This window comes from Hemicordylus capensis, chromosome 9, assembly GCF_027244095.1.
Source record: "Hemicordylus capensis ecotype Gifberg chromosome 9, rHemCap1.1.pri, whole genome shotgun sequence".
NCBI lineage: Eukaryota > Metazoa > Chordata > Lepidosauria > Squamata > Cordylidae > Hemicordylus > Hemicordylus capensis.
Genome location: NC_069665.1, coordinates 6,562,007 through 6,585,758, shown reverse-complemented (window position 1 = coordinate 6,585,758; position 23,752 = coordinate 6,562,007). Strand labels below are relative to the sequence as shown.

The following is a 23,752-nucleotide window of genomic DNA, read 5'->3' as shown; positions in this document are numbered from 1 at the left end:
TCCAGCCTTAGCTGTACTCACAATGCTCCAGCAGATAAGATGGTTGGTCTCTGGATCTTCTACCAGGGTCCACAGCTTGGTAAGAAATGCTGGCACATTACTGGAGTAGCCATCCATAGCCAAGGAAGCGGGTGAATCCTGCATGGTTTGGCAGTGTTCTTCTAACTACGCTGGAGCCATCTCTTTGCCACCGCAGTGCTTTTGCTCTCTCTCTCTCCGTGTGTCAGAGGGAGGCAGAGCCATTCGGTGATCTGGGCAGAGCTGAGAAAACACCCTCCCAGCCCCCTCACCCACCCACCCACCCACAGCCCCAACAACGAGTCACATCAGCAGCACTGCTGGCTCCCTGCCAAGCTCAACACAATGCACGGGCAGAGGGCCGTCCCTGGGGAACAATGCCCAGCATGAAAGCACACCGCATTTGATCCCACAATGCCGTGAATAGAGATGCAGCATCAGGCAAAGGGAATACACTTGCTTGCACAAACACAGTGGGCCAGGGGGTCAGCAAGCCACTGGAAAGCACCCAGGGGGACATCTGCTAATTCATCTCCTGCTTGCACAACCTGAAGGAGGTGAATCGACATGTCTCTTTTAGGCCCGCAGTCAGTCAGACCCCTGCTAACTGAGCAAAGAGGCACCTTTTAAAAGTGGCAATTCCCTTTATTTAGCAGAGGGAGAGCAACTGGCCCTATCCATCCCCAGCACAGCATCCCTCCAGTGGCTGTTGCTGGTCTCTATCTTATTTTATTTTTTACATTTATATCCCGCTCTTCCTCCAAGGAGCTCAGAGCGGTATACTACATACTTGAGTTACTCTTTCACAACAACTCTGTGAAGTAGGTTAGGCTGAAAGAGAAGTGACTGGCCCAGAGTCACCCAGCAAGTCTCATGGCTGAATGGGGATTTGAACTCGGGTCTCCCCGGTCCTAGTCCGGCACTCTAACCACTACACCACGCTGGCTTATGTTTCTTTTTTAGATTGTGAGCCTTTTGGGGACAGGGGAGCCATTTTATTTGTTTATTTGTATCTTTGTAAACCGCTTTGGGAACTTTTGTTGATTTGGTCTTGTACCGTAAATAAATATGTTTGTTGAAAGTTTATTTGCAATATATAAATACATAGTAGCAATATATAAATATTTGTCGTATTCGTAGTTCATCCATCCATCCATCCGTGACTCTAGACCAGTGTGCCCTCTAACAGGGTTTTCCAGATGCTGTCGACTACAACTCCCAGAATCCCCAGCCGCAATTGCTTTTGCTTGGGGATATGGGGAGTTGTAGTCTGTCAACAACATCCGGGAATCCCTGTTGGAGGGAACACTGCTATAGACCAGCTTGTTTGGGGGAGCAAGGACTTTGCTGGGCATTAAATGTATATAGAGGCAAGGGGATGAATGGTGTTAGTTTATTTACCTTATTAATGGAGCTTGTTTGACATTTTCAAACGAGAAATTTTAGAAAATGGACCAGACCCCTCTTAGAAAATACTGGGGCTATTCACACAACCGGATGGGTGGGGAAGTAGGCAGGCAGGAGGAAGGCTGCTCAAATCTTACCTCCCCCCAGACGAGCACATATATGTTGCTGGCAACATGGACAAGCAGCACCTTGTGGAGCAGTGTACCACTCCGGAAGCTGGGTCAACACGTCCTGGCCTCCAGGCATCCCACAATGCACCACTCACCAAGTGCAGTGGGGGGGTTCCGGAAGGAGATGGGCACACACTCTAGGCTCCCATCTCTGTGTGTGGCCGGGCTGGAAGCAGCCCAAGTTCACACACGATCAGGGAGCCAGAGTTAATGGCATGCTGGCAGCACCTTTAACCCCGGGTAAAAGCCAAGCTAGCCACCTAACGGCACAGCAGGGAAATGGCTTGACTAGCAAGCCAGAGGTTGCCGGTTCAAATCCCCAAAAAGTATGTTTCCTAGTCTATGGGAAACACCTATTTTGGGCAGCAGTGATATAGGACGATGCTGCAAGGCATCATCTCATACTGCACAGGAGATGGCCATGGTAACCCGCTCCTGTATCCTACCAAAGACAACCATAGGGCTCTGTGTCAGAGTCGACACTGACTCGAGGGCACAATTTACCTTTAAGAGCCAGGCTAGTTGGTGCTGCCCCACTAGAATCGGGCCTGATCCCTGCAAGGTATTTAAATCAAAATGTGCTATTTTAGTGCTATGTTTATGTGCTCATCTCAGAATGTAAATGGTGACAAGTCTGAAGCATAGGATACTGGAAACCTTAATCCCAAGTTCCTGTTTTGTAGGGGCAAGTATAGAAGTTAGTGGTGATGAAAATGCACTCAACACTGCTCCTCGGCGTAGGCTTTGATTGGGTATCTTCCCCAATTAAAAATTAAAAAATGTATTTAAGTATCGAGTCTGGAGTTGATAAGCAATCTGTGACAGTACTGCACAGAGCTACAGTACAGGTGGGGAAATAACTTGCCTAGGGAGCAAGAGGTTGCTGGTTCGAATCCGTACTGGTATGTTTCCCAGACTATGGGAAACACTTGTATCGGGCAGCAGCGATATAAGAAGATGCTGGAAGGTATCATCTCACACTGTGTGGGAGGAAGGCAATGGTAAACTCCTCCTGTATTCTACCAAAGAAAACCACAGGGCTCTATGGTCACCAGGAGTCGATACAGACTTGACAACACAACTTTACCTTTAAAGACTGAACTAATATATTAAAAGGGTTGTGATATAAGGTCTGGGTGTTTAATACTGCATAAAATGATCAAGTAAAAGATTATTCCTGACTGTTAGTGGTAGACGTCCAGTGTAGACACAAATCAACAGGACAGCACATCGGTCAATTTGCATAATATGCAAATTAGGCTATCCAGATTCAGGAAGCTTGAATAAGGCAACTCTAGGCAGGCTAGCATAATAGACCCCTAAGGTAGATCATTTAGGGCAGACCCTCAGATCCTCACTGATGGTTGCAAAAACTCAAAAAGGGAAAAGAAAATGCTTAATCTACATTGATCAAAAATCCTTCACCTAACTGCAGTGAAGCTTCCATCTCCCCTTTCCAACATCTTGGATGTACCTGAAGTGAAAACACCAGCTGCAAATAAACTGTTCTGCATTTGCTTTTGACACCTAGATAAATATTAAGTAGAAGTGTAAAAATTTATATGCAATCCCTTTATTGCAGATTATAATTACCATAAAATTATTAAAAATATTAAAATTTAGCTTCGTAAAATAGTTTAGCCACAGGTCTCCAGAACAAAGTGAGCAGCATTCAATCCCATAAAAATCAAACAAACTCTAAACTTGCGATCTGACTTTATGCCCAAGGCTGACACTGCTCCACCTTCCCCCACTCCACCCCAGTTACTTTTTGGATGTGTCCATATCGATGCTTTGGAACAGGAGAAGTTTCAGAAGTAAGATTATTTGACCTCTGTACTGTTTGTACTCTGTTCTGCCAGCAGTGATTAGTGCATTGATAAAGTGTATCTGATCAGACCTGGGCAATTCAAGAGGAAAGCATCTATCACTGCTTGGCTAACTGCACAGTAACAGTGGATCTCTTTCAAGCACACACATCTCTTGGCCAGCTCTATGAGCAAGTCATTGAGGTCATCGGATGGGGTGGTGTCAAAGACTAGCCTCTCCAGAGTCCTGTTGTAGCTGTCAGTAACATACTGAATCTGTCTAGATGTGTACATAAAGGTGTTAAATTGCAAGGCAACGATGGGGATATTGGGCATTAAAAATGTAGTCATTTCCCATGCAGGGACCATGAGATCAAACTCCAACCCGACACGGAGCTGTGGGTGTTTCTCAGTCAAAGCAGACCAAAGCCTTTCAGGGATGTTGTGATCCAGGCTGTCACAGTAGATGTCCAAAAACCTGAAGGGTCTTCTGTTGGGCTTCAACAGTTCTCGGAACACATCCTCAGAGAGGAGGACATGATAGACCCCCAACACAGATAATTTAGGACAAACCCTCAGAACTTCAGTGATGGTCTTTGGCCTGAGGATAATTACTCCAGAGGGGTGGTTGTTGATTAACAAGGTGTGCAGATTCGGGCTACTGGTTGCAATCAGTTGGATCATCCCATTGTCCAGAGTATAAGGAGTTTGTCGTAAATCTATATAGTGAAGATCAATCTTGCCTGTGTTCTCAAAGAGGCTTCTGAAATTCTGCAGGATGTCTTGGCCAGAATAGTAATAAGGACCCACTCCGTAGCACTCAATACACAGTGCCCGCAGCCTGTGGCTCTGCCAATTCAGTATGTCCAAAATTTGAGCTGCATGCCTCCGATATAGCTGCCGGGACTGATCAAGCACAACCTTCAGGTGTTTGATACGGCACAGGTACTGGTGCAGTCTCTCCAACATGCACTCATTATCCATACTCTCTGTGTCACAACTGAAGGAAGATTGGGAAAGAGGTCATGGCAGCATCAGTGCTGTAACTGCAGCAAGTGAAAGCTTTCATATGCTCCCTACCATGCTGTATTTAATAATGATTGGCATTTATTCTAGATTTAGGCATCATCCTGCAACCCCAGTGGCTGGGCAACCTCATCCAGACTGTGCTTAGGTGAACTCCTCACTGGAATACTTCCTTCCTCTCCTGAAATACTGAATCCCTCAAATAAACTTCTTGCACTGAACCAAGGTCAGACTAGAAGACCTCCAAGGTCTCTCCCAACTAACATTCCATGAAATGAGGAGAGCTGGTCTTGTGGTAGCAAGCATGACTTGTCCCCTTAGCTAAGCAGGGTCTGTCCTGGTTGCATATAAATGGGAAACAATGTGTGAGCTGTATAAGATAGTCCCCTTAGCGGATGGAGCCGCTCTAGGAAGAGCAGAAGGTCTCAAGTTCCCTCCCTGGCAGCATCTCCAAGATAGGGCTGAGAGAGATTCCTGCCTGCAACCTTAGAGGAGCCGCTGCCAGTCTGTGAAGACAAGACTGAGCTAGATAGACCAATGGTCTGACTCAGTATACGGCAGCTTCCACCCTGCTTTGAGATGGAAAATAGGAGATAGCTTCATTGCTGCACTTATAACTTTTTCTGCGTTCCTATGTTCCTATGTAAAAGGCGAAAATCTTGCAATGCTATCACCTCTTTTCCATCTCTAGGGGTGAAGCCCTTGTCAAAAATCCCAATGAGCATCCATCCTCCCAAATGGTACCAACCACCCCAGCCAGCTCATTGACTATTACAAGGATCTACAAGCCCCCATTTGACTCTTAAGCCAGCCACTGCAGAGACTGCCTCTTCTTACCTGATCTCAGTAAACCTCCAGACAGAATGGAAAGAAACTGCCTCAGCCCAGCACTGGCAGATGGAGAAGGCCATGTGCCTGTCTTCAAAAGGCAAGTAGGAAAATATGTGGGCCAGGATTTCTTTAGGGATGCATTTCCAGAAGACCTTGGTGGGTGTGGACATCTTCTTGTAGCAGCTGGCTGTAGATTCCAAAAGTGTCTTAATCCCCACTGAAAAACAAGTTTGCCCCCGCTCCTGCTGAGGAAACACCATCTAAAATGTAACCACACCACTTCCTGGATAAATTCTGTCAATGTCATTCCAATGAACAATACACACAAATATTTCTGAGATGAAAGAGGGGAAGGTTCTCTTTTAATAGACACAAGATAATGTGTTCTTGTGAACGAGATTGCATATGGGAGAAGTCAAGGCTCCTGAAAAACAACTGTGTGCTAAATTCTGCATCTCCCACGGGATAGACTCCATTACAAGATCACTTTCTTACTTGAAATCAAGGGGGAAAGCCATAATAATCAAAGTATCCAAAAAGAGTTCAGGAATTATATGCATAGGAATATCCATGAGCATTCCATATAGAAAACTCCTTGTCAATTCTTGTAATAAAACAGGAACCCACTGATGGAGTTAAGAACATAAGAACAGCCCTGCTGGATCAGGCCCAAGGCTTATCTAGTCCAGCATCCTATTTCCCACAGTGGCCCAGCAGATGCCGCTGAGGAGCTCACAGGCAAGAGGTGGGGGTATGCATCCCCTCTCCTGCTGTTGCTCCCCTGCAACTGGGATTGAGAAGCATCTTGCCTCTGAGGTTGGAGGTGGCCCACAGCCACCGGACTAGTAGTCGCTGATGGACCTGTCCTCCATGACTTTGTCTAAGCCCCTTTTAAAGCCGTCCAAGCTGGTGGCCATCACTCCATTCCATGGCAAAGAAATCTATAGATTAATTATGCGCTATGTGAAAAAGTACTTCCTCTTTTCAGTCCTAAATTTCTCAACCTTTAGTTTCATGAGATGACCCCTGGTTCTAGTGCTGTGATAGAGGAAGAAAAAATTATCTGTCCCCTCTCTCCACTCCATGCATAATTTTATACACCTCGATCATGTCACCCCTTAGTTGCCTCTTTTCCAAAGTAAAGAGCCCCAGATACTATAGCCTAGCCTCATAAGGAAGGTGCTCCAGGACCCTGATTATTTTGGCTGCCCTCTTCTGCACCTTTTCCAGTTCTAGAATATCCTTCTTAAGATATGGTGACCAAAACTATACACAATACTCCAGATGTGGCCCCACCATAGATTTGTACAAGGGCATTATAATATTAGCATTTTTATTTTTAATCCCCTTCCTAATGATCCCTAGCATGGAATTGGCCTTTTTCACAGCTGCCATGCACTGAGTCGACAGTTTCAATGAGCTGTCCACCACGATCCCAAGATCTCTCTCCTGGTCAGTCACTGAGAGCTCAGATCCCATCAGTATATATTGTGGTAGTGGTGGTGTTTTTTAGAGGGTTTTTTGTTTGCCCTAAAATGCATCACTACAGTTTCCTCAATGCCAGTCCTAACTGGAGATGAAATGAAATTTTGAAGACACTCTGAACCCTCAAAGTTCAGAGGCATCTTGCCTCTGAGGCTGGAGATGGCCTATGGCCACCAGTCTGGTAGCCACTGATAGAGCTGCCTTCCATGAATTTGTCTAAGCCTCTTTTGGGACCACCCAAGCCAGTGGTCATTACCATATCCCATGGCAGATTGTGTTGTGTTAAACAAGAAAGAAAGAAAGAAAGAAAGAAAGAAAGAAAGAGAGAGAGAGGGAGGGAGAGAGAGGGAGGGAGAGAGAGAAGGAGAAGGAGGAGGAGGAGGAGGACTTCCTTGCCAGAGCGGATGGGAAGCTCACCTGCATGGTTTCATGCGGAAGGGTCCAAGTTCCCTCCCTGGCAACATCTCCAAGATAGGGCTGAGAGAGACTCCTGCCTGCAAGCTTGGAGAAGCTGCTGCCAGTCTGGGTAGACAATTCTGAACTGGATGAACCAATGGACTGACTTAGTAGATGGCAGATTCCTTTGAGTCCTCAGGTGTTCGACTACAACTCCCATAATCTCCTGCCAAGGCCATTATAGCTGGAGATGATGGGAGATGCAGTGTGACATCATTTGGAGACCCAGGGGTGTAACTATAATAGGGCAAGGGGAGACAGTTGTCTGGGGGCCCACTGCCTTGGGAGCCCCCCCAGAGGCAAGTCACATGACTGACTCCCCCAGCTGCGTACCTGCCCGGGCTTCATTCAGTTGTATTCATTCTATACAAATGATGTGAGTGTGAAGACCTGGAGCTACCAGAACAGCATGTCTTTCTCTAGTACCATTCAATGACTTGCATCACCCACAATTTACAAAACCTTTTTAAAAATAATTTAGGATGATGTTCTATTGTGGCACATAGGTTACAGCTAGCTAGCTAGATGGATAGATATAAATTTTACTTCAGTGAGGGGGAGGGCCCATTTTAAAAACTTGTCTCTGGGCTCACTCCAACCTTGCCACCCCCTGTGGAGACCCAAGGTTTGACCTGCAGTGGTTAGCACTTCCTTGGCAGACTGCTGCAGATTAATACACACAGGAATAGACCCACCTCCCGAACAAAAACCTGAAAGGAAAGGAACCTGGAGCGGGATACGGGTGCTGGAGAAATCACAAACCCAACAGGTGTTACGCCCAAGTTCTGAAACGACCTTCTGGACGAGGCCAGAGATCCTTGAGGAACAAGCACCGAAGACCCAGGAAAGAAGCACAAAGAGTGAATCCCTCCAGCCAGCAAGAGACCCTCTTCCTCCTTTACCTCCAGCGGGCGCTGCGCAGAACGAGGAGAAAGAGCAGCAACAGCAGTCCGGGCCAGCCGCGCGCCTCTTCTGCGCGCAGCGGAGCTCCACGTGGCCGCTGGGCGCACCTGCCTGCCATTGAGCGCGCAGCCTGGACTGCGCATGTGCGCGCTGAGGAGCTGCAGCTCACCTGGTGGAGTTAACCCATTCACCTCCGTCTGAGAACTGAGAGAGGAGGAGAGGCAGACGCTGGATGCAGTCGAGGGGGAGAAAGGGAAAGGGCTTGCTCCGGAGCCAACGCTTGTCCTCTTTAAAAAAAAGAAGAAAAGACGCTCATCCGGATACTGATGGGGTGTGGGTCGGCTCTGTTCCCCGCTTGGGGCAGCGTTAAGGTGGTCAGTTTGGTTGTCCGCTCCACTCCTCCCACAGGAGTGCCGGTATTTTAAAAGCAGGGGTGACGAATACGACAAATATTTATATACCGCTTTTCAACCAAAGTTTCCAAAGCGGTTTACATACAGAAATAAATTAATTAAATGGCTCCCTGTCCCCAAAGGGCTCACAGTCTAAAAACAAACAGAAGACAGACAGCAGCAGCAGCAGCCACTGGAGGGATGCTGTGCCGGGGTTGGACAGGGCCAGTTGCTCTCCACCTGCTCAATAAAGAAAATCGCCCATTTAAAAAGGTGCCTCTTTGCTCAGTTAGCGCAGCAGGGGCTTTTAATTCCTCCTTGACGCCGTGACTTCTGATCTCAGTGGGCAGAACCAGGATTAAGCTGTTTTCAAGGGCAGTCTGCTCACACTCAGAGGCACTGCTGTTTGCCTTGTTTAATCAAAGCCGAGGAGGAAGGAAAAGGTGCTGCATCCACTGGGGTGGGTTGCCAGTTCTGACTGCAGCTATTCCTGGAGATGTCCCCCACCCCCAGTATTTTGGTCTAACATTTCCCACCATATCGAGCTATTAACATCTGCAGGGGTGCCTTCAAGAGTCATGGATGCGGATTCCTGGAGAGGCCGGGCCAGACCCTCAAAGAAGCGTCAAAGAGACGCGGGACGAAGGAAGAATTCCCGAGTGGATGATGGTGAAGGCGCTTTCTAAACACATCGTTCTAACACACCCCAGCCCCCGAAACTGCAGGGCTTCTCAGCTGTGGGGGCCCCGTATCCCAGCTGGAATGGCTGGCCAGTTAAGCTGGGGATTGTAGGAGGACAAGATCTGGGGGGGACCCCAGGTTGTGGACAGCTGCAGAAGTATGCTTCACATAACTCGACCGTAAGTGAATGATGTTTTAATGTAAACCGCCCTGAGCCGTTCCAGAAGGGCGGTATAAAAATTGATTAAATAAATAATTTATTATTACGGATAAAAACAAAGCAAGCGGACAGGATACAATAAAGCAAGGATGATTGACTTGATAGTCATGGGTGATCGCACTTCTGCTGTCTTGTGAGATGGGTGAGAAGAAAGCATCAATCGTCCCCTTTGCTAAGCAGGGTTCACCTGGGCTTGCATATGGAGGGGTGACTAGATGTGAGCTCTGGCTGCTGTTAAGACGTTCCTCTTAGATCTGGTAGGTTCTTTCGCTTTTTAAATAATTTTCAGTTTTAATTTGAACCTAATAATGATTGTAGTTTTTAATCTGACAACTTTTTTGTTTGTTTAATTTAGTTAATTTTATTACTTTTATTACTGTATCTTGTGTCTATCTTATCGTTGTGAGCCGCCCCGAGTAGTAGTGCACCGGCGGGGCGGGGTATAGATATTTTAACTAAGTAAATAATAAATTAGATGCAGCCGCAGACTGGAGTTGGTGAGACATCAGTGAAAGTACTGCACAGAGCAACAGGAATTACACACGATCTAACACTGGACGAATATATTAGGATGGGAGTGTTTGGATATAAAGTCTCAGTGTTTAATGCTGCATAAAATGGTCAGGTAAAGAGATCCTTCCCACCTGTTGGTGGTAGATGTCCAGAGCAGACACAAATCAAGTGGACAGCGCATGTGTTAATTTGCACGATATGCAAATTTGAAGGCTAATTTACATCATATGTAAATTAGGCTACCCAGGTTCTGGAAACTTGAAAATGGCAATTCTAGGCAGGCTAGCATAATGGACCCCCAGGGTATATAATCTAGGAAAAGACCCTCAGAACCTGCCTGATGGGTGCAGGAACTCAGAAAGGAAAGAATTCACAGGATCTATGTTGATCAAAAACCTTTAACAACTCACTCCAAGGAGAGCTTCCCCTACCCAACATTTTGGACGCACTATAAGCGAGTCCACGAGTGGCAAATAAACTGATCTACATTTGCTTTTGGAATTATTTGCAAACCTTTATTGTAAATTGTAAGAGTTTGTTACCACAAAATTGTTAAACATTAAAATGCTTAGCTTAATAAAATGGATTATTCTCCAACATCCAGTGCAAAGAAACCCAAGCAATACTGTCCTGTAAAGTTCAGTCTTTGGCTCCGTGCCGGATTGTAAATCACTTCTCAACCTTCTACCCCAGTTCTTTTCTGGAGGTGTCCATCTCTCTGCTCTGGAGCAGAGGTTTCAGAAGCAAGACTTCACCTCTGTGTGCTTTGCACTGCCTGCAGTGATTAGTGATTAGTGCGTTGATAAAGTGTAGCTGATCAGATCTGGGCAATTCAAGAGGAAAGCATCTATCACGGCTTGGCTAACCACACAGTAACAGTGGATCTCTTTCAAATGCACACATTTATTTGCCAGCTCTATGAGGGAGAGATTCAGGTCATATGATGGGGTAGTATCAAGGACCAGCCTCTCCAGAGTCCTGTTGTAGCTGTCAGCAACATACCAAATCTGTCTTGCCATGTACATAAAGGTATTAAATTGCAAAGCAGCAATGGGAATATTTGGCATTAAAATGTAGGGACCATGGGGCCGAACTCCAACCCGACACGGAGCTGTGGGTGTTTCTCAGTCAGAGCAGACCAAAGCTCTTCAGGAATATAGCAGTCCAGGCCTTCACAGTAGATGTCCAAGTACAAGAAGGGTTCCCTGTCTGGCTTCAACAATTCTCGAAACACATCCCCAGAGAGCAGAGCATGATAGACTCCCAATGTGGATAATTTAGGACAAATCCACAGAACCTCAACGATGGCCTGAGGACAGTTACTCCAGAGGGGTGGTTGTTGATTAACAAGGTGTGCAGGTTTGGGTTGCTGGTTGCAATCAGCCACACCATCCCATTGTCCAGAGCAAAAGGCGTTTGTCGGAAGTCAATGAAGTGAAGATCAGTCTTGCTTGTGTTCTTACAGAGTCTTCTAAAGTTCTCCAAGGATGTCTTGGCCAGAATAGAAGTAAGGACTGTCTCCAAAGGCAGAACAGAAAGTAGGACTCTCTCCATGGAACTCAATACACAATGCCTTCAGCTGGTGGCTCTGCCAATTCAGCATGTGCAAAATCTGAGCCGTGAGCCTCCAGTAGAGCCCCTGAGACTGATCAAGCACAATCTTCAGGTGTCTGATATGGTGCACGAACTGGGGTAGGCACTGCAACACACATCCCTTGGCCATATCCTCTGTGGTACACCTGAAGGAAGATTGGGGAACATATCAGCATCCGTTTATGTTTCGAATGCAATTTACCTGAACAGAAGCATGTTGAGCAGCTAATCTGGAAAGCGCCCATGAACATTCATTCCCCCCAGCTGGTTCATGGACTATTAGGAGCATTTGGCACCCATTTGATTCTGAAGCCAAACTACAGCATAGACCAGGACTACTACTTCTTACCAGATCTTAGTAGACCTCCAGATGGAACTGGTCGAAACTGCCACAGCCCAGCATTGGAAGGCCGTGTGTCTGTCTTCAAAGGACAGGTAGGAAAATATGCGGACCAGAAATTCTTCAGGGACATAGTTCCAGAAGTCCTGGGTGAGTGTGGACATCTTCTTGAAACAGCTGGCTGTAGATTCCAAAAGTGCCTTACTCCTCACTGAGGGGGGGAAAGTTTGCCTGCCCTCACATCAAAGAAACATCATCTAAAATGTATCCAGACCATGATCTGGATATAATTCTGTCAATGCCATGCCACAGAATGATGCACACAGATATTTCTGAGATGAAAGAGTGGCAGGTTCTCTTTTAAAAATGACAAGAAAATTCTTGTGAATGGGATTACATAAGTGAGAAATTATTTATTTATTTATTTATTTATTTATTTTTATTATTATTATTATTATTATTTCTTGTTTACACAGTCAGACAGGTGTTATTGACTGGTTTGTTTTATCCAGACATCGAGTCCTTCCCAAGGACCTGGGATGCCAGAATTTTATTGTCACTTGTTATAGATATCGTCGCAGAATATAGGCTGTTCCCAGTAAAGCTGCTTTTTGTAACTGGCTGATGGTGATTTCTGTGGCCCCGATGGCATTGAGGTGCTCTTCAAGGTCTTTTGGAACTGCACCCAGGGCGCCAATGACCACTGGGATTATTTTTATTATTATTATTATTACATTTATATCCCGCTCCTCCTCCAAGGAGCCCAGAGTGGTGTACTACATACTTGAGTTTCTCTTTCACAACAACCCTGTGAAGTAGGCTAGGCCGAGAGAGAAGTGACTGGCCTAGAGTCACCCAGCTAGTTTCATGGCTGAATGGGGATTTGAACTCGGGTCTCCCCGGTCCTAGTCCAGCAGTCTGAAAAACCATGATGTGTGCTTAATTGTGAATTTACAACTTGATAAACCTTCTCCAAGGTTGCAGGCAGAAGTCTGTCTCAGCCCGAACTTGGATGCCAGGGAAGGAACTTGGAACTCCCAGAGTGCCCCCCGTACACTGCTCACAAGCAGTCTCCCATTCAAATACAAACCATCTCAGACCCTGCTTAGCAGAAGAGAGAATTCATGCTTGCTACCACAAAACCCACAACAGCTCCCATCATCCCCTGCCAAGGCCATTGTGGCTAGGGATGATGGGAGATGCAGTGCCACATCATCATGGGGAGACTGTAGCTGTTAGCATTTCCTTGCCAGGATTGATCTGTAGCTGTTAGCATTTCCTTGCCAGGATTCTGCAGGTTAATGGACACAGAAGGCTTCCTTTGGGAAGAACGGAAGTTGGAGTGGGCTGCAGGGGTTTTGGAGGTCCCAACAACACAAGCCAAAAGACACTCACACGCGCCTAAGTGTTGAACCCAGCCCCTGTTTGGACGAGGCCAGAGATCCTTGAGGAACAAGCACAGAACAGGGAAAGAGACAGCAAAGTGTTGCATTTTACCTCCAACCGGCGCTCCGCAGAACAGGAGAAGCAATGGCAGGCAGGCAGGCAGGCAGCCCATCGGGAGCGCGGGGTCAGCAGCTGGCGCCTCTTCTGCGGGCAGCCGGCCATTGGACTGCGCAGACGCGGGGCTCACCTGGGGGAGTTAACTCCTTCATCCCTGGGGAAGGAGAGGCAAGCGCCGGACACACCCGGGATAGAGAAGACAAAGCGGATGACTTCTGCAGGGACGGTTCAAATTGTTCTATCTATCTATCTACCTATCTATGTTCATCCCTACACTGATAGGGCGTGGGACGCGGTGCTGTTCCCCCACTTGGGGCGGCGTTAAGGTGACAATCAGCTGGACTGCCGGACACGCCACGCCTCCCACCACCAGAGTGCCGGCATGTCCAAGGCGGGGCTTTTCGCTCCGCCTTGACTTCTGATCTCAATGGGCAGAGCCAGGATGAGGGCTGTCGTGGAGGGCGGGGGCGACGCGCAGGGACGGAGCGCCGGTACTTCTCGGCTTTCCTGGCTGTTGGGGTGGGTACGGCCATGGGGAGAGCGCCTGCACTTCGGAATTCGCAACTACATCACTGGCCAGGATTACGCTGTTTTCAAGGGCAGGCACTTTGCTCACGCTCAGAGGCACTGCTGTTTCCCCTGTCCTTTCTAAACTAAGTCACAGCATTCCAACGGGCGATATAGGTGGTCAAATCCAGCAGCTCAACTTGCATCTCTTCTGCATAGTTTTCTATACAGAAACGACAAGCTGACCTAAAACCAAAGCAACCCACTTGGGTGACCAGTTCTGACCGGAGGAGCTATTCCTGGAGAAGACCCCCCCCTCCAATATTTTGGCCCAACATTTCCCACTATCAAGCCATTAACATCTGCAGGGCTGCCGTCAAGAGTCATGGATGTGGATTCCTGGAGAGGCCAGGCCAGCCCCTCAAAAGCACCAGAGAGATCCGGGAGGGAGGGAGGGAGGGAAGGATTACCGGGTGGATGATGAAGCCGCTTTCTTAACACATCGTGCTCAGCGGTGCACCCAGGTAATTTTGGAGCCCGGACCTAAAGGCCTTTGGAGGCCCCCCTCCCCTGCAAATTAAGCATCATCAGGCGACCATACCGCACCCGGGACAGACTAAAGAGGATTTGGGGGGCCCAGGAGCTGTGGAGGGCTTGGGCCCCCAAGTCCAGGGGTAAGAACACCTCTGATCACACGCCCCCAACTGCAGGGCAGGGCTCCTTTGCTTTGGGCTGCCAATACCCACCCACCCCCCCACACACACTAGCAAGGGTGTGGGGGGGGCACCCTGGCCCATCTGCAAGTTGCCACCTCCACCTCTTTTCTCCTCTGCCCATGCCTGCCACTTGGCAGTGCCTCCTGCTGGTGAGAGGGCAGATTGTTTCCTCTCTCAAGGCAGAGACACAGCAAGCAACCCTTCCGCTTTCCAGTTTAAACGCTACAAGTGTGTCACTAAAGTTGTGCCGTCCAGTCGGTGTCGACTCCTGGTGCCCACAGAGCCCTGTGGTTGTCTTTGGTTGAATACAGGAGGGGTTGACCATTACCTCCTCCCACGCAGAATGAGATGATGCCTTTCAGCACCTTCCTATATTGCTGCTGTGCTGCCCAATATAGGTGTTTCCCATCGTCTGGGAAACAGACCAGCGGGGATTCGAACCAGCAACCTCTTGCTCCCTAGGCAAGTTACTTCCCTGCTGCGCCATTAGGTGGCCAAGTGTGTGTCACTAAAGCCCTCCTAAGTGTGCTTCCGTAGTTCCTGAGTCGTGACACTGCACTCTCTGCACTATTTATGTGTTCAAAACGATCTTGCCAAGCTGAAGCATTTTCCTGCTGAACAGCATGTAATCTGGAAAGCCCATTGGTGCAAAGTAACAGCAGGAGAGAGGGCATGCCCTCAACTCCTGCCTGTGGCTCCCAGCAGCATCTGGTGGGCCACTGTGTGAAACAGGATCCTTGGGCCTGTCCAGCAGGGTTGTTTTAATGTTCTTATGTGAAAGTGGCAGGCAGGCAGCATCAGAGGGAAGTGGAGGCAAAGGGCTTGGGGCAGTATCCAGTGCTGGGCTGGGCCCTGACGGGATATTGGAGAGGAGCAGGCTGCTTTGTGGGCCAGTGTGGGGCAGGGCAGGTATTGTGCTATTGCAGAGGCTGCTATAGGGTTTCCTATGCCAGGGGGTAGAGGAAAGAGAGTTTGTCAACAGGCTGCAATTTTTTCAACAAAGAAAGTTTCTGTAGCTAGGAGTATTTTTAGGTAACTGTTTTGCTATGAGTGGTCCCACTCATTTAGGTCATTTCAAGCATCATAGCTATGGGTAGACTACTTCAACGTATTCCAAATCGGAATGAATTGGCATTACATATCATGTGATAATCCAGGAGTGGGCCAACTTGTTTGGGAATGATGGAAGCTGAGGTTCAACCACAACTTTGCCCATCCCTGTGCTGATCGCAGGATTTAAAAAACCCATGCCAGTTTGGTAGGGCAAGTGTAGAATTTAGTGGTGATGAAAACATACTTGGCACTGCTCCTCAGCATAAGCTTTGACTGATTTAGAACTTACTTATTGTTAAATTTATATACCGCCTTCCATTAAAGCAATCCCTATTTACTTAGGTATTAAAAATGGAGAGTTGCAGGCAAGAATTGATGAAAAAATCCATGAAAGTACTGCACAGAGCAACAGGAATTACACAAGATTTAACACTGAACTAATATATTAGGAAGTGTTTGGATATAAAGTCTGGGTGTTTAATGCTGCATAAAATGGTCAGGTAAAGAGATCCTTCCCACCTGTTGGTGGTAGAACTCCAGAGCAGATACAACACAAGTGGACAGTGCATATATTAATTTGCATGATATGCACATTTGAAAACCAATTTTCACAATATGCAAATTAGGCTACCTAGATTCAGGAAGCTTGAATATGGCAACTCTAGGCAGGCTAGCATAATGGACCCTCACAATTGATAGTTTAGGGCAGGCCCTCAAAACCTCACTGATGGTTGCAAGAGCTCAGAAAGGAAAGAATTTGCAGACTCTACTTTGATCAAAAACCCTTAACAACTCACTCTAGGGGTGGGGGGGAGGCTTCCCCCTCCTAACATTTTCGACGTACTACAAGCAAGACCACGAGTGGCAGATAAATTGATCTACATTTGCTTTTGACACCTAGATAAACATTAAGTAGAACAGTTAATTTATATGCAAACCTTTATTGTAAATTGTAAGAGTTTGCTACCACAAAATTATTAATCATTAAAATGCTTAGCTTCATAAAATAGTTTGTCCCCCAGCATCCAGCGCAAAGAGACCCAAGCAGTACTGTCCTGTAAAGTTCAATTAAGAATCTTTGGCTCCCTGTCAGATTGTAAGTTTAGAGTCTAACACTTCTCAACCTTCTGCCCCAGTTCCTCTTTGGAGGTTTCCATCTCTCTGCTCCGGAGCAGAAGATTCAGAAGCACAACTTCATCTCTGTACGCTTTGCACTGCCAGCAGTGATTAGCGTGTTGATAAAGTGTAGCTGATCAGACCTGGGCAATTCAAGAGGAAAGCATCTATCACGGCTTGGCTAACCACACAGTAACAGTGGATCTCTTTCAAATGCACACATTTATTTGCCAGCTCTATGAGGGAGAGATTGAAGTCATCTGATGGGGTGGTGTCGAGGACCAGCCTCTCCAAAGTCCTGTGGTAGTTGTCAGCGACATACCGAATCTGTCTTGCCATGTACATTAAAGTGTTAAATTGCAAAGCGGCAATGGGAATGTTTGGCTTTAAAAACCGAGTCATCTTCCATGTAGGAACTGTGAGAGCAAACTCCAGCCCTACACGAAGCTGAGGGTGTTTCTCAGTCAGAACAGACCAAAGATCTTCAGGGATATAGTGGTTCAGGCCCTCACAGTAGAGGTCCAAGTACAAGAAGGGTTCCCTGTCTGGCTTCAACAATTCTCGAAACACATCCCCAGAGAGCAGAGCATGATAGACTCCCAATGTGGATAATTTAGGACAAATCCGCAGAACCTCAACGATGATCTGTGACCTAAGGACAGTTGTTACTCTAGAGGGGTGGTTGTTGATTAACAAGGTGTGCAGGTTTGGGTTGCTGGTTGCAATCATCCGCACCATCCCGTGATCCATTGGAAAAGGCGTTAGTCGGAAGTCAATGAAGTGAAGATCAGTCTTGCCCGTGTTCTTACAGAGTCTTCTGAAGTTCTCCAGGATGTCTTGGCCAGAATAGAAGTAAGGACTGTCTCCAAAGGCAGAATAGAAAGTAGGACTCTCTCCATGGAACTCAATACACAATGCCTTCAGCTGGTGGCTCTGCCAATTCAGCATGTGCAAAATCTGAGCCGCGAACCTCCGGTAGAGCTCCTGAGACTGATCAAGCACAATCTTCAGGTGTCTGATATGGTGCACGAACTGGGGTAGGCACTGCAACACACATCCCTTGGCCATATCCTCTGTGGTACACCTGAAGGAAGATCGGGAAACATATCAGCATCAGTGCTGGAGCTGCAACGAGTGAAGGTTTCAGAATGTCCTCTGGAATGCCAATTCTTTGAATTCATTTTGAAATTACGCATCATCCCAAGGCTCCAGAGGGGAGGCAAGAGCCCCTCAGAGAAGTAGCCCCATTTCGGTTTGAGAAATCTAAAGTGTGGGTCACAGCTCCCCCACCCAGAAATGCAGTCCGTCCCCCCGCCAAGCTCAAACACAATTGGAGGGAGGTATAATTTGCAAAGTTACCAGCAGATTCCTGGAGGGAACAGTACAAGCTACCTCATGGTGGGAGGAGAAAGAACAGAGGCCAAAGAAGAAGGGGAGTGTCCTAAGAGTATCTGTCTATCAGAGAGACGGACTGAGGCTTAGTGCTCTCATGGGACCATGAGATCTTCATTTGGTTTGCACGAGCTAACTCATGAGGCACGTCACTTGGCGTGTAGCCTGCGAAATGTGGCTCTAAGGTCAAGTTTAACCCTGGACTGCAGGAGGACTATCCCTGCACTCACCCCCTCGATTTCTTTCAGGTGGGGAAGCCGGACTAGACCCAAGTTAATTATGTGCTACTCTTCTCATGAACTAGCCAAATACTCTCTCTATGTTGGCACATCAGATCAGGTCAAGCTTATCACCTCCACAGGAAGGAGTGATAAGAGGTATCAGTTTATCTTCTCTGCTAACAAATGTGTTAATGGCTGGCTCAGGGCATGGGAAGCTAGCTAGTTAAACTTCCTAGTCCCAACTTTCCAAGGTGTTCTGAAAAAAATGAGCTAAGCCCTGATGCATCTATTATGTTTCACCCCACAAAGGTCTCTCAGACCTATTCATCCATTGTACTGGAAGGAAGCACACCCAGCCAATTTGAATAGGACAAAGATGTACTCTTTGCTCTGTCCCTTTTGTCCACCTTTTCAGCAGAAAGGTTTGGTCAGCATGTCCCCTCAGGGCACGATGGTGTCTATCTCTAGTCAAGGCACAATCAGTCATTTACTAGCTGCATGTCATCACGTTTGGTCATTGGCACCTCTATCTTGCCTTGCCTGGACTTTTTCTCTTGTCCTGCTTCTCGCCTCCAATAGGGATGTGCACAGAACCAGCTGGTCTGGTTCGGTTAGAGTCAGAACTGGATCTGAACCAGGCCAGGCCAATTCGGCCCGGCTACCCCTCAACCCCGCCCCCCCGGTTCAGTTTGGTCTGGGGGCGGGGCAGTTTGGTGAATTTTATTTAATTTTTAATTTGTTTTTACGCTTACCCCACTCCAGGGGATTTATCTGAGGTGGCGAGGGAGGGGGGGGAGAATGACCCAGGCCATGCAGAGGCCTTTTGTGCAGGTGCAGCAGCCTCCAAAATGGCTGCTGCACCAAGGGGGGGGGAGGCTGAAAACCAGCCAAAGAGAAGCTGAACGGCCAATTTCTGGAATAAAGGAGGCCGGCAGGGGCAGGAGGAACCTCTGCAGATCCTCCACCCCACCACCTCAGACAACTTCCCCGTGGGGGTAAGTGTAATTTTTTTAAAAAAAGAACTCATGGACCCTCAGGGGGGTTTGGTCTGGGGTCAGTCCAAACAGGGGGTGGTTTGGTTTGACCCCGGACAGTCAAACCGAGTCAGTTTGATGTCGAACCTGTTTGCACATCCCTAGCCTCCAGATGGGCCCATTTTTCTAGCTTGATCTGCACAGCAATATCAGCTGCTAGATCCTGGTCTCTTGAGATCAGATCCTGTTTGGATTTTGCCGGGTTCCTGGACCCGTGCCTGGTCCTCGGGTTCCCATTCCTGAATTCTGTCTTCCCACCTGTCCTGGAGGAGAGAGGTCCCTCAGCATCAACTGACCTTCAAGGGTCCATGCACCCCAACGGATGGACTTACGTAGCATCAAACTCTGCTCTCAAGCCTCTCACTCCCCTCCTTTCTTGCCTTCTCAAAAATCCAAAGCTGGTCTCTTCAGAAACCATTTCTCTGGTCAGCCTTGAGTTGACTTAATTTGGAACTCAAGCCAAATTGCCTCTCCGTGGGCTTTAACTTAGTCCTTTTAATTTGTTAGTAAACATTGCATTGCTCGTTAATCATTATTGCTTTTCCTTTACCCCCAAACCCTAAAATAAACCTGATTCTATTTTTGAACTTCTAACTCTCAGTTCTTTCCAAGACCAAAGCTTTGAATTATAATTTCAATTCCTTTATTACAATCACAGACCAGAACAAAGCTTTGAACACATTTATACTGAGTTGGACTGTTCCATTCATGCTCGCTAGTTCCCCACGCAAGCCTAAAATGTAGCCAAGGGCATTTGCCAACTCCCCGGGTGTAGTTCAATTAACAGCCCCCGTTCCTAGTGTCCATAGTGGTCAATTGGAATTGTAAAGGCTGAGAGCTGATGCTCATGGAGTCACATCTCCAACAAAAATCGCAATCATCTTTGCACAGGGAGAAAGGTCAGGGTAGGGTTAAGGTCAGAGTAACAATGAGCACATTTTTGTAGCCTCTCTGTAATTTTTGGAGGACATTCCTGTCCATTCCTCTGGCAATGTCGATAAAGCTTTATAGTGCTTGTTGTGCTTTTAAGACTGTTAAACTTTTAATACAAAATTGTAGGTTTTGCTGCTGCAGGCCAGATGGTCAGGACAAGGAAAGTATGTCAACATATGGAAAGCCTTGCAGTGCCATCACCTATTTCCCATCTCTAAGGGTGAAGCTCTTGTCAAAATTCACAATGAGCAATTCATCCCCCGCAAGGATATCAACCGTCCCAGCAAGCTCACTCATCGACTACTACAAGGATTTGTAGGCACCCATTTGACTGAAACAAACTACAGCATAGACCACATGTTCTTACCAGATCTCAGTAGTTCTCCAGATGGCACTGTTTGAAACTGCCGCAGCCCATCTTCTGCACACATGGAAGGCTGTATGTCGGTCTTCAAAAGGTAGGTAAGAAAATACGTAGGTCAGGATTTCTCCAGGGATACAGTTCCAGAAGTCCTGGGTGGGTGTGGACATCTTGTCGCAGCTGGCTGTAGATTCCAAGAGTGCCTTAATCCTCACTGATAAACAAGTTTGCCCAACCTCCCACTAAGGAAACATCTAAAAACCATGCTGTGTTAAATTGTGAGTTTACCACAGGATAAACTCCATCCCAAGATCACTTTAGCTCTGGGATACAAGGGGTGGGGAGACATAAGTCCCTACAACCTCCAGAATTATTGTGGAAATGATCAAAGTGTCCAAGAAGACTACAGGAAAGGTATTTATATGAATATCCATACACATACAGAAAGCTCCTTGTCAAATCTTGTAATAACAGGACCCACCAACAGAGTTCACTTCATGTGATGGGACCCACCTGCCAGTTCTAACAGAGGATGAAATGAAGTTTTGCAGAAACACTGGACTCCCCAAGTTCAAACACACAAACAGGACTGAAGGCCATATTCAACACAGAAAATGGTCCCAAGCTCACAATTCTGAATCTAAGATCTCTAGATCGCAATGTGAAAGTGTTGAAAATCCAAGATCTCCTGTTCAGGGTCAAGGTCTAGATCAGGGATTCTTAATGTTGGGTCCCCAGATGTTCTTGGACTTCAACTCCCATAATCCCCAACCAAAGGCCACTGGGGCTGGGGATTACAGGAGCTGAAGTCCAATAACATCTGGGGACTCATCACTGAGAATCCCTGGTCTAGATCCAATGGAAATGGACCTCTGTTTAACTTGTGTGTGTCATTCCCCTAGTATCAGCTGCAAAACACACACCATTTCTGCAGTACACTAATGGAGCTGAACCACCAATGGATTGTTTTGTCAGGGAGATTGTGGGGTGGAGCGGGGGAGGGGGGGAGATTGCCAGGATGCCTGGGTGATAGTTCCTTATTGCAGGACTTCTGAGGTTTGAGTCTCCAGGTGTGGCAGCTTACTACAATTAAGAGGTTTATCAGTTAACTAACTCCTTATTAGGTTACTGCCTACACTTGGGTTTCAGCTGCTCTCTCTTAATTCCTACCACTAATGGCCCATCCTTCCTCTCCCTGCCAAACTTCTGTCTCCTAGGACTGGATGGACATAAATCCTCCAAGTGGAAGTTAGTTAACAGAACAGTGGAGGAAAGCTATGCAGAGCCTGGAGAAGGGCAAGGCAGGTCTTTGGTGGCAATGGCACCCCTCCTTTGGAACGCCCTACTTGGGGAGATCTCTTGTACTGAAGGAGATGCTTGGTCCCTCTAGCCTGGCATTGCTTAGTCTGACTGACAGCAGGGTTTAGGCAGGGACTAATGCTGCCAGGGACTCAACCTAGGAACATTTGCACACGAAGCAGAGGTTCTTCCACAGCCAGGGGCACAGCAGCGATGTCTGAATACAGGGGACATGTGTCCCCAGCAGGGGTGGCCTGCTGGCTGGTGGACAGCTTGCTCTTCCAGCTCCCATTGTACCTCTGATGAAGAAGCTGGAGGGAGGGAACAGAAGCTCATCTTCCCTTTTTGTCCCAGGGCCTGCTCCAACCTTGCTGCACTGAGCTATAATCAACACTCCCATGTAGTCACCCATCCAAATTCAAACCAAGGTAGTCCCTACATAGCAATGGGGACAATACATTGTCACTGCCACAGGACCAGTTGAATCCCACTGCATTATTCCATCGGGCAGCAATGTTAACAGCTTCAGAGCTCAGAGCCAGGGTTTGCTCTCCTGGGCTCTGCAAATGTCATTTGACTAGGAACACAGCAGCCTGCCTTATACCGAGTCAGACCACTGCTCTATCTAGCTCAGGGCTGTCTACCCAGACTGGCAGCGGCTTCTCCACGATCGCAGGCAGGAGTCTCTCTCTCAGCCCTATCTTGGAGATGCTGCCAGGGAGGGAACTTGGAACCTCAGATGCTCTTTCCCAGAGTAGCCCCAGCCTCAGGGGTGTAGCAAGGTTGGAGGGGGCCCAGAGACAAGATTTTAAAATGTCCCCCTCCCCACTGAAGCTCAGCTCATGAAGTAAAGAAATCTTAAATGAGGCTGAATAGTGGTAACAAAAAGCAGAGTAAAATTTATAGCTATAGATATATATCTATATAGAGAGAGAGAGACCTATGTGCCACAATAGAACATCATCCTAAATTACATTTTTAAAGGTTTTATAAATTGTGGACGATGCCAGTCATTTAATGGTCATAGAGAAAGACCTGCTGTTCTGGTAGCTCCAGGTCTTAACACCCACATCAATTTTGGAGGATGGATACAACTGAAGGAAGCCCGGGGAAGGTGTGTGGCTGGGGAGTCAGTCATGTGACTTGCCTCTTGGGCCCCCCCCCAAGGCAGTGGGCCCCCAGACAACTGTCTCCCCTGGCCCTATTATAGCTACACACTCCTGCCCAGCCTCAAAGGTAAATAACTTACACTGCTCAAATGTAGACTCCCATTGAAATGCAAACCAGGGCAGACCCTGCTTAGCAAATGGGACCATTCATGCTTGTGACCACAAGACCCACGGCAACTCCCATCATGGAGTGGGCTGCAGGGGTTTTAGAGGTCCCAACACAAACACCCAGATTTTGAAGCCGGCCTGTGTCTGGACGAGGCCAGAGATGCTTGAGGAAGAAAGAAGCACAGCTTCTGAAAAGAAAACGCCAGCAAACCTTACCCAGCAAGGTGTTTCTTTTTCCCTCCAGCTGGAACACCACCCGGGGGGGGGAGGCAGGAGCAACCCATGACCAGCCCAGCCAACTGCGCCCCTTTTCTACGAGCAGCAGCAGGATTCCACGTGGCCGCCTGGCGCACCTGCCTGCCATTGGGCGCCCAGCTCGGACTGCGCAGGCGCGCGCTGAGGAGCGGCTCACCTGGCGCTGGCAGAGTTAACTCTTTCATACCCGGAGAAGGAGAGGCAAGCGCCGGACACACCCGGGGTAGAAAAGGGGAGAAGGC

General features: G+C 47.6%; 2 protein-coding genes and 1 pseudogene across 12 annotated transcripts in view; all 3 read right to left on the bottom strand.

Moving 5' to 3' along the window:
• Positions 1 to 144, bottom strand: part of LOC128334261 (heat shock factor protein 4-like) — a 36,120-nt gene extending 35,976 nt beyond the window's left edge. Inside the window, exon 1 of the mRNA XM_053270816.1 lies at positions 22 to 144. Coding sequence (XP_053126791.1) covers positions 22 to 144 — 123 coding nt within the window. The remainder of the gene's footprint in view (positions 1 to 21) is intronic.
• A 3,008-nt stretch (positions 145 to 3,152) lies between these two features.
• LOC128334259 (F-box/LRR-repeat protein 8-like) lies at positions 3,153 to 23,640 on the bottom strand. Of its 11 annotated transcripts, none has more exons than XM_053270804.1 (3): positions 23,472 to 23,640; positions 5,267 to 5,447; positions 3,153 to 4,403 (listed from the first exon to the last, which is right to left on the bottom strand). In XM_053270804.1, the coding sequence occupies exons 1-3, from the start codon at positions 23,617 to 23,619 to the stop codon at positions 3,464 to 3,466; spliced, it is 1,269 nt and encodes a 422-aa protein (XP_053126779.1). In that variant the 5' UTR covers positions 23,620 to 23,640; the 3' UTR covers positions 3,153 to 3,463. The 11 variants fall into 11 exon arrangements, with proteins under 11 accessions (XP_053126779.1, XP_053126782.1, XP_053126788.1 ...); XM_053270807.1 differs by lacking the exon at positions 23,472 to 23,640 and adding an exon at positions 13,341 to 13,438 and having other exon boundaries at positions 5,267 to 5,520; XM_053270813.1 differs by lacking the exon at positions 23,472 to 23,640 and adding an exon at positions 13,341 to 13,385 and having other exon boundaries at positions 5,267 to 5,505.
• LOC128334263 (F-box/LRR-repeat protein 8-like) lies at positions 10,399 to 11,616 on the bottom strand (annotated as a pseudogene).
• Positions 23,641 to 23,752: the final 112 nt, after the last annotated feature.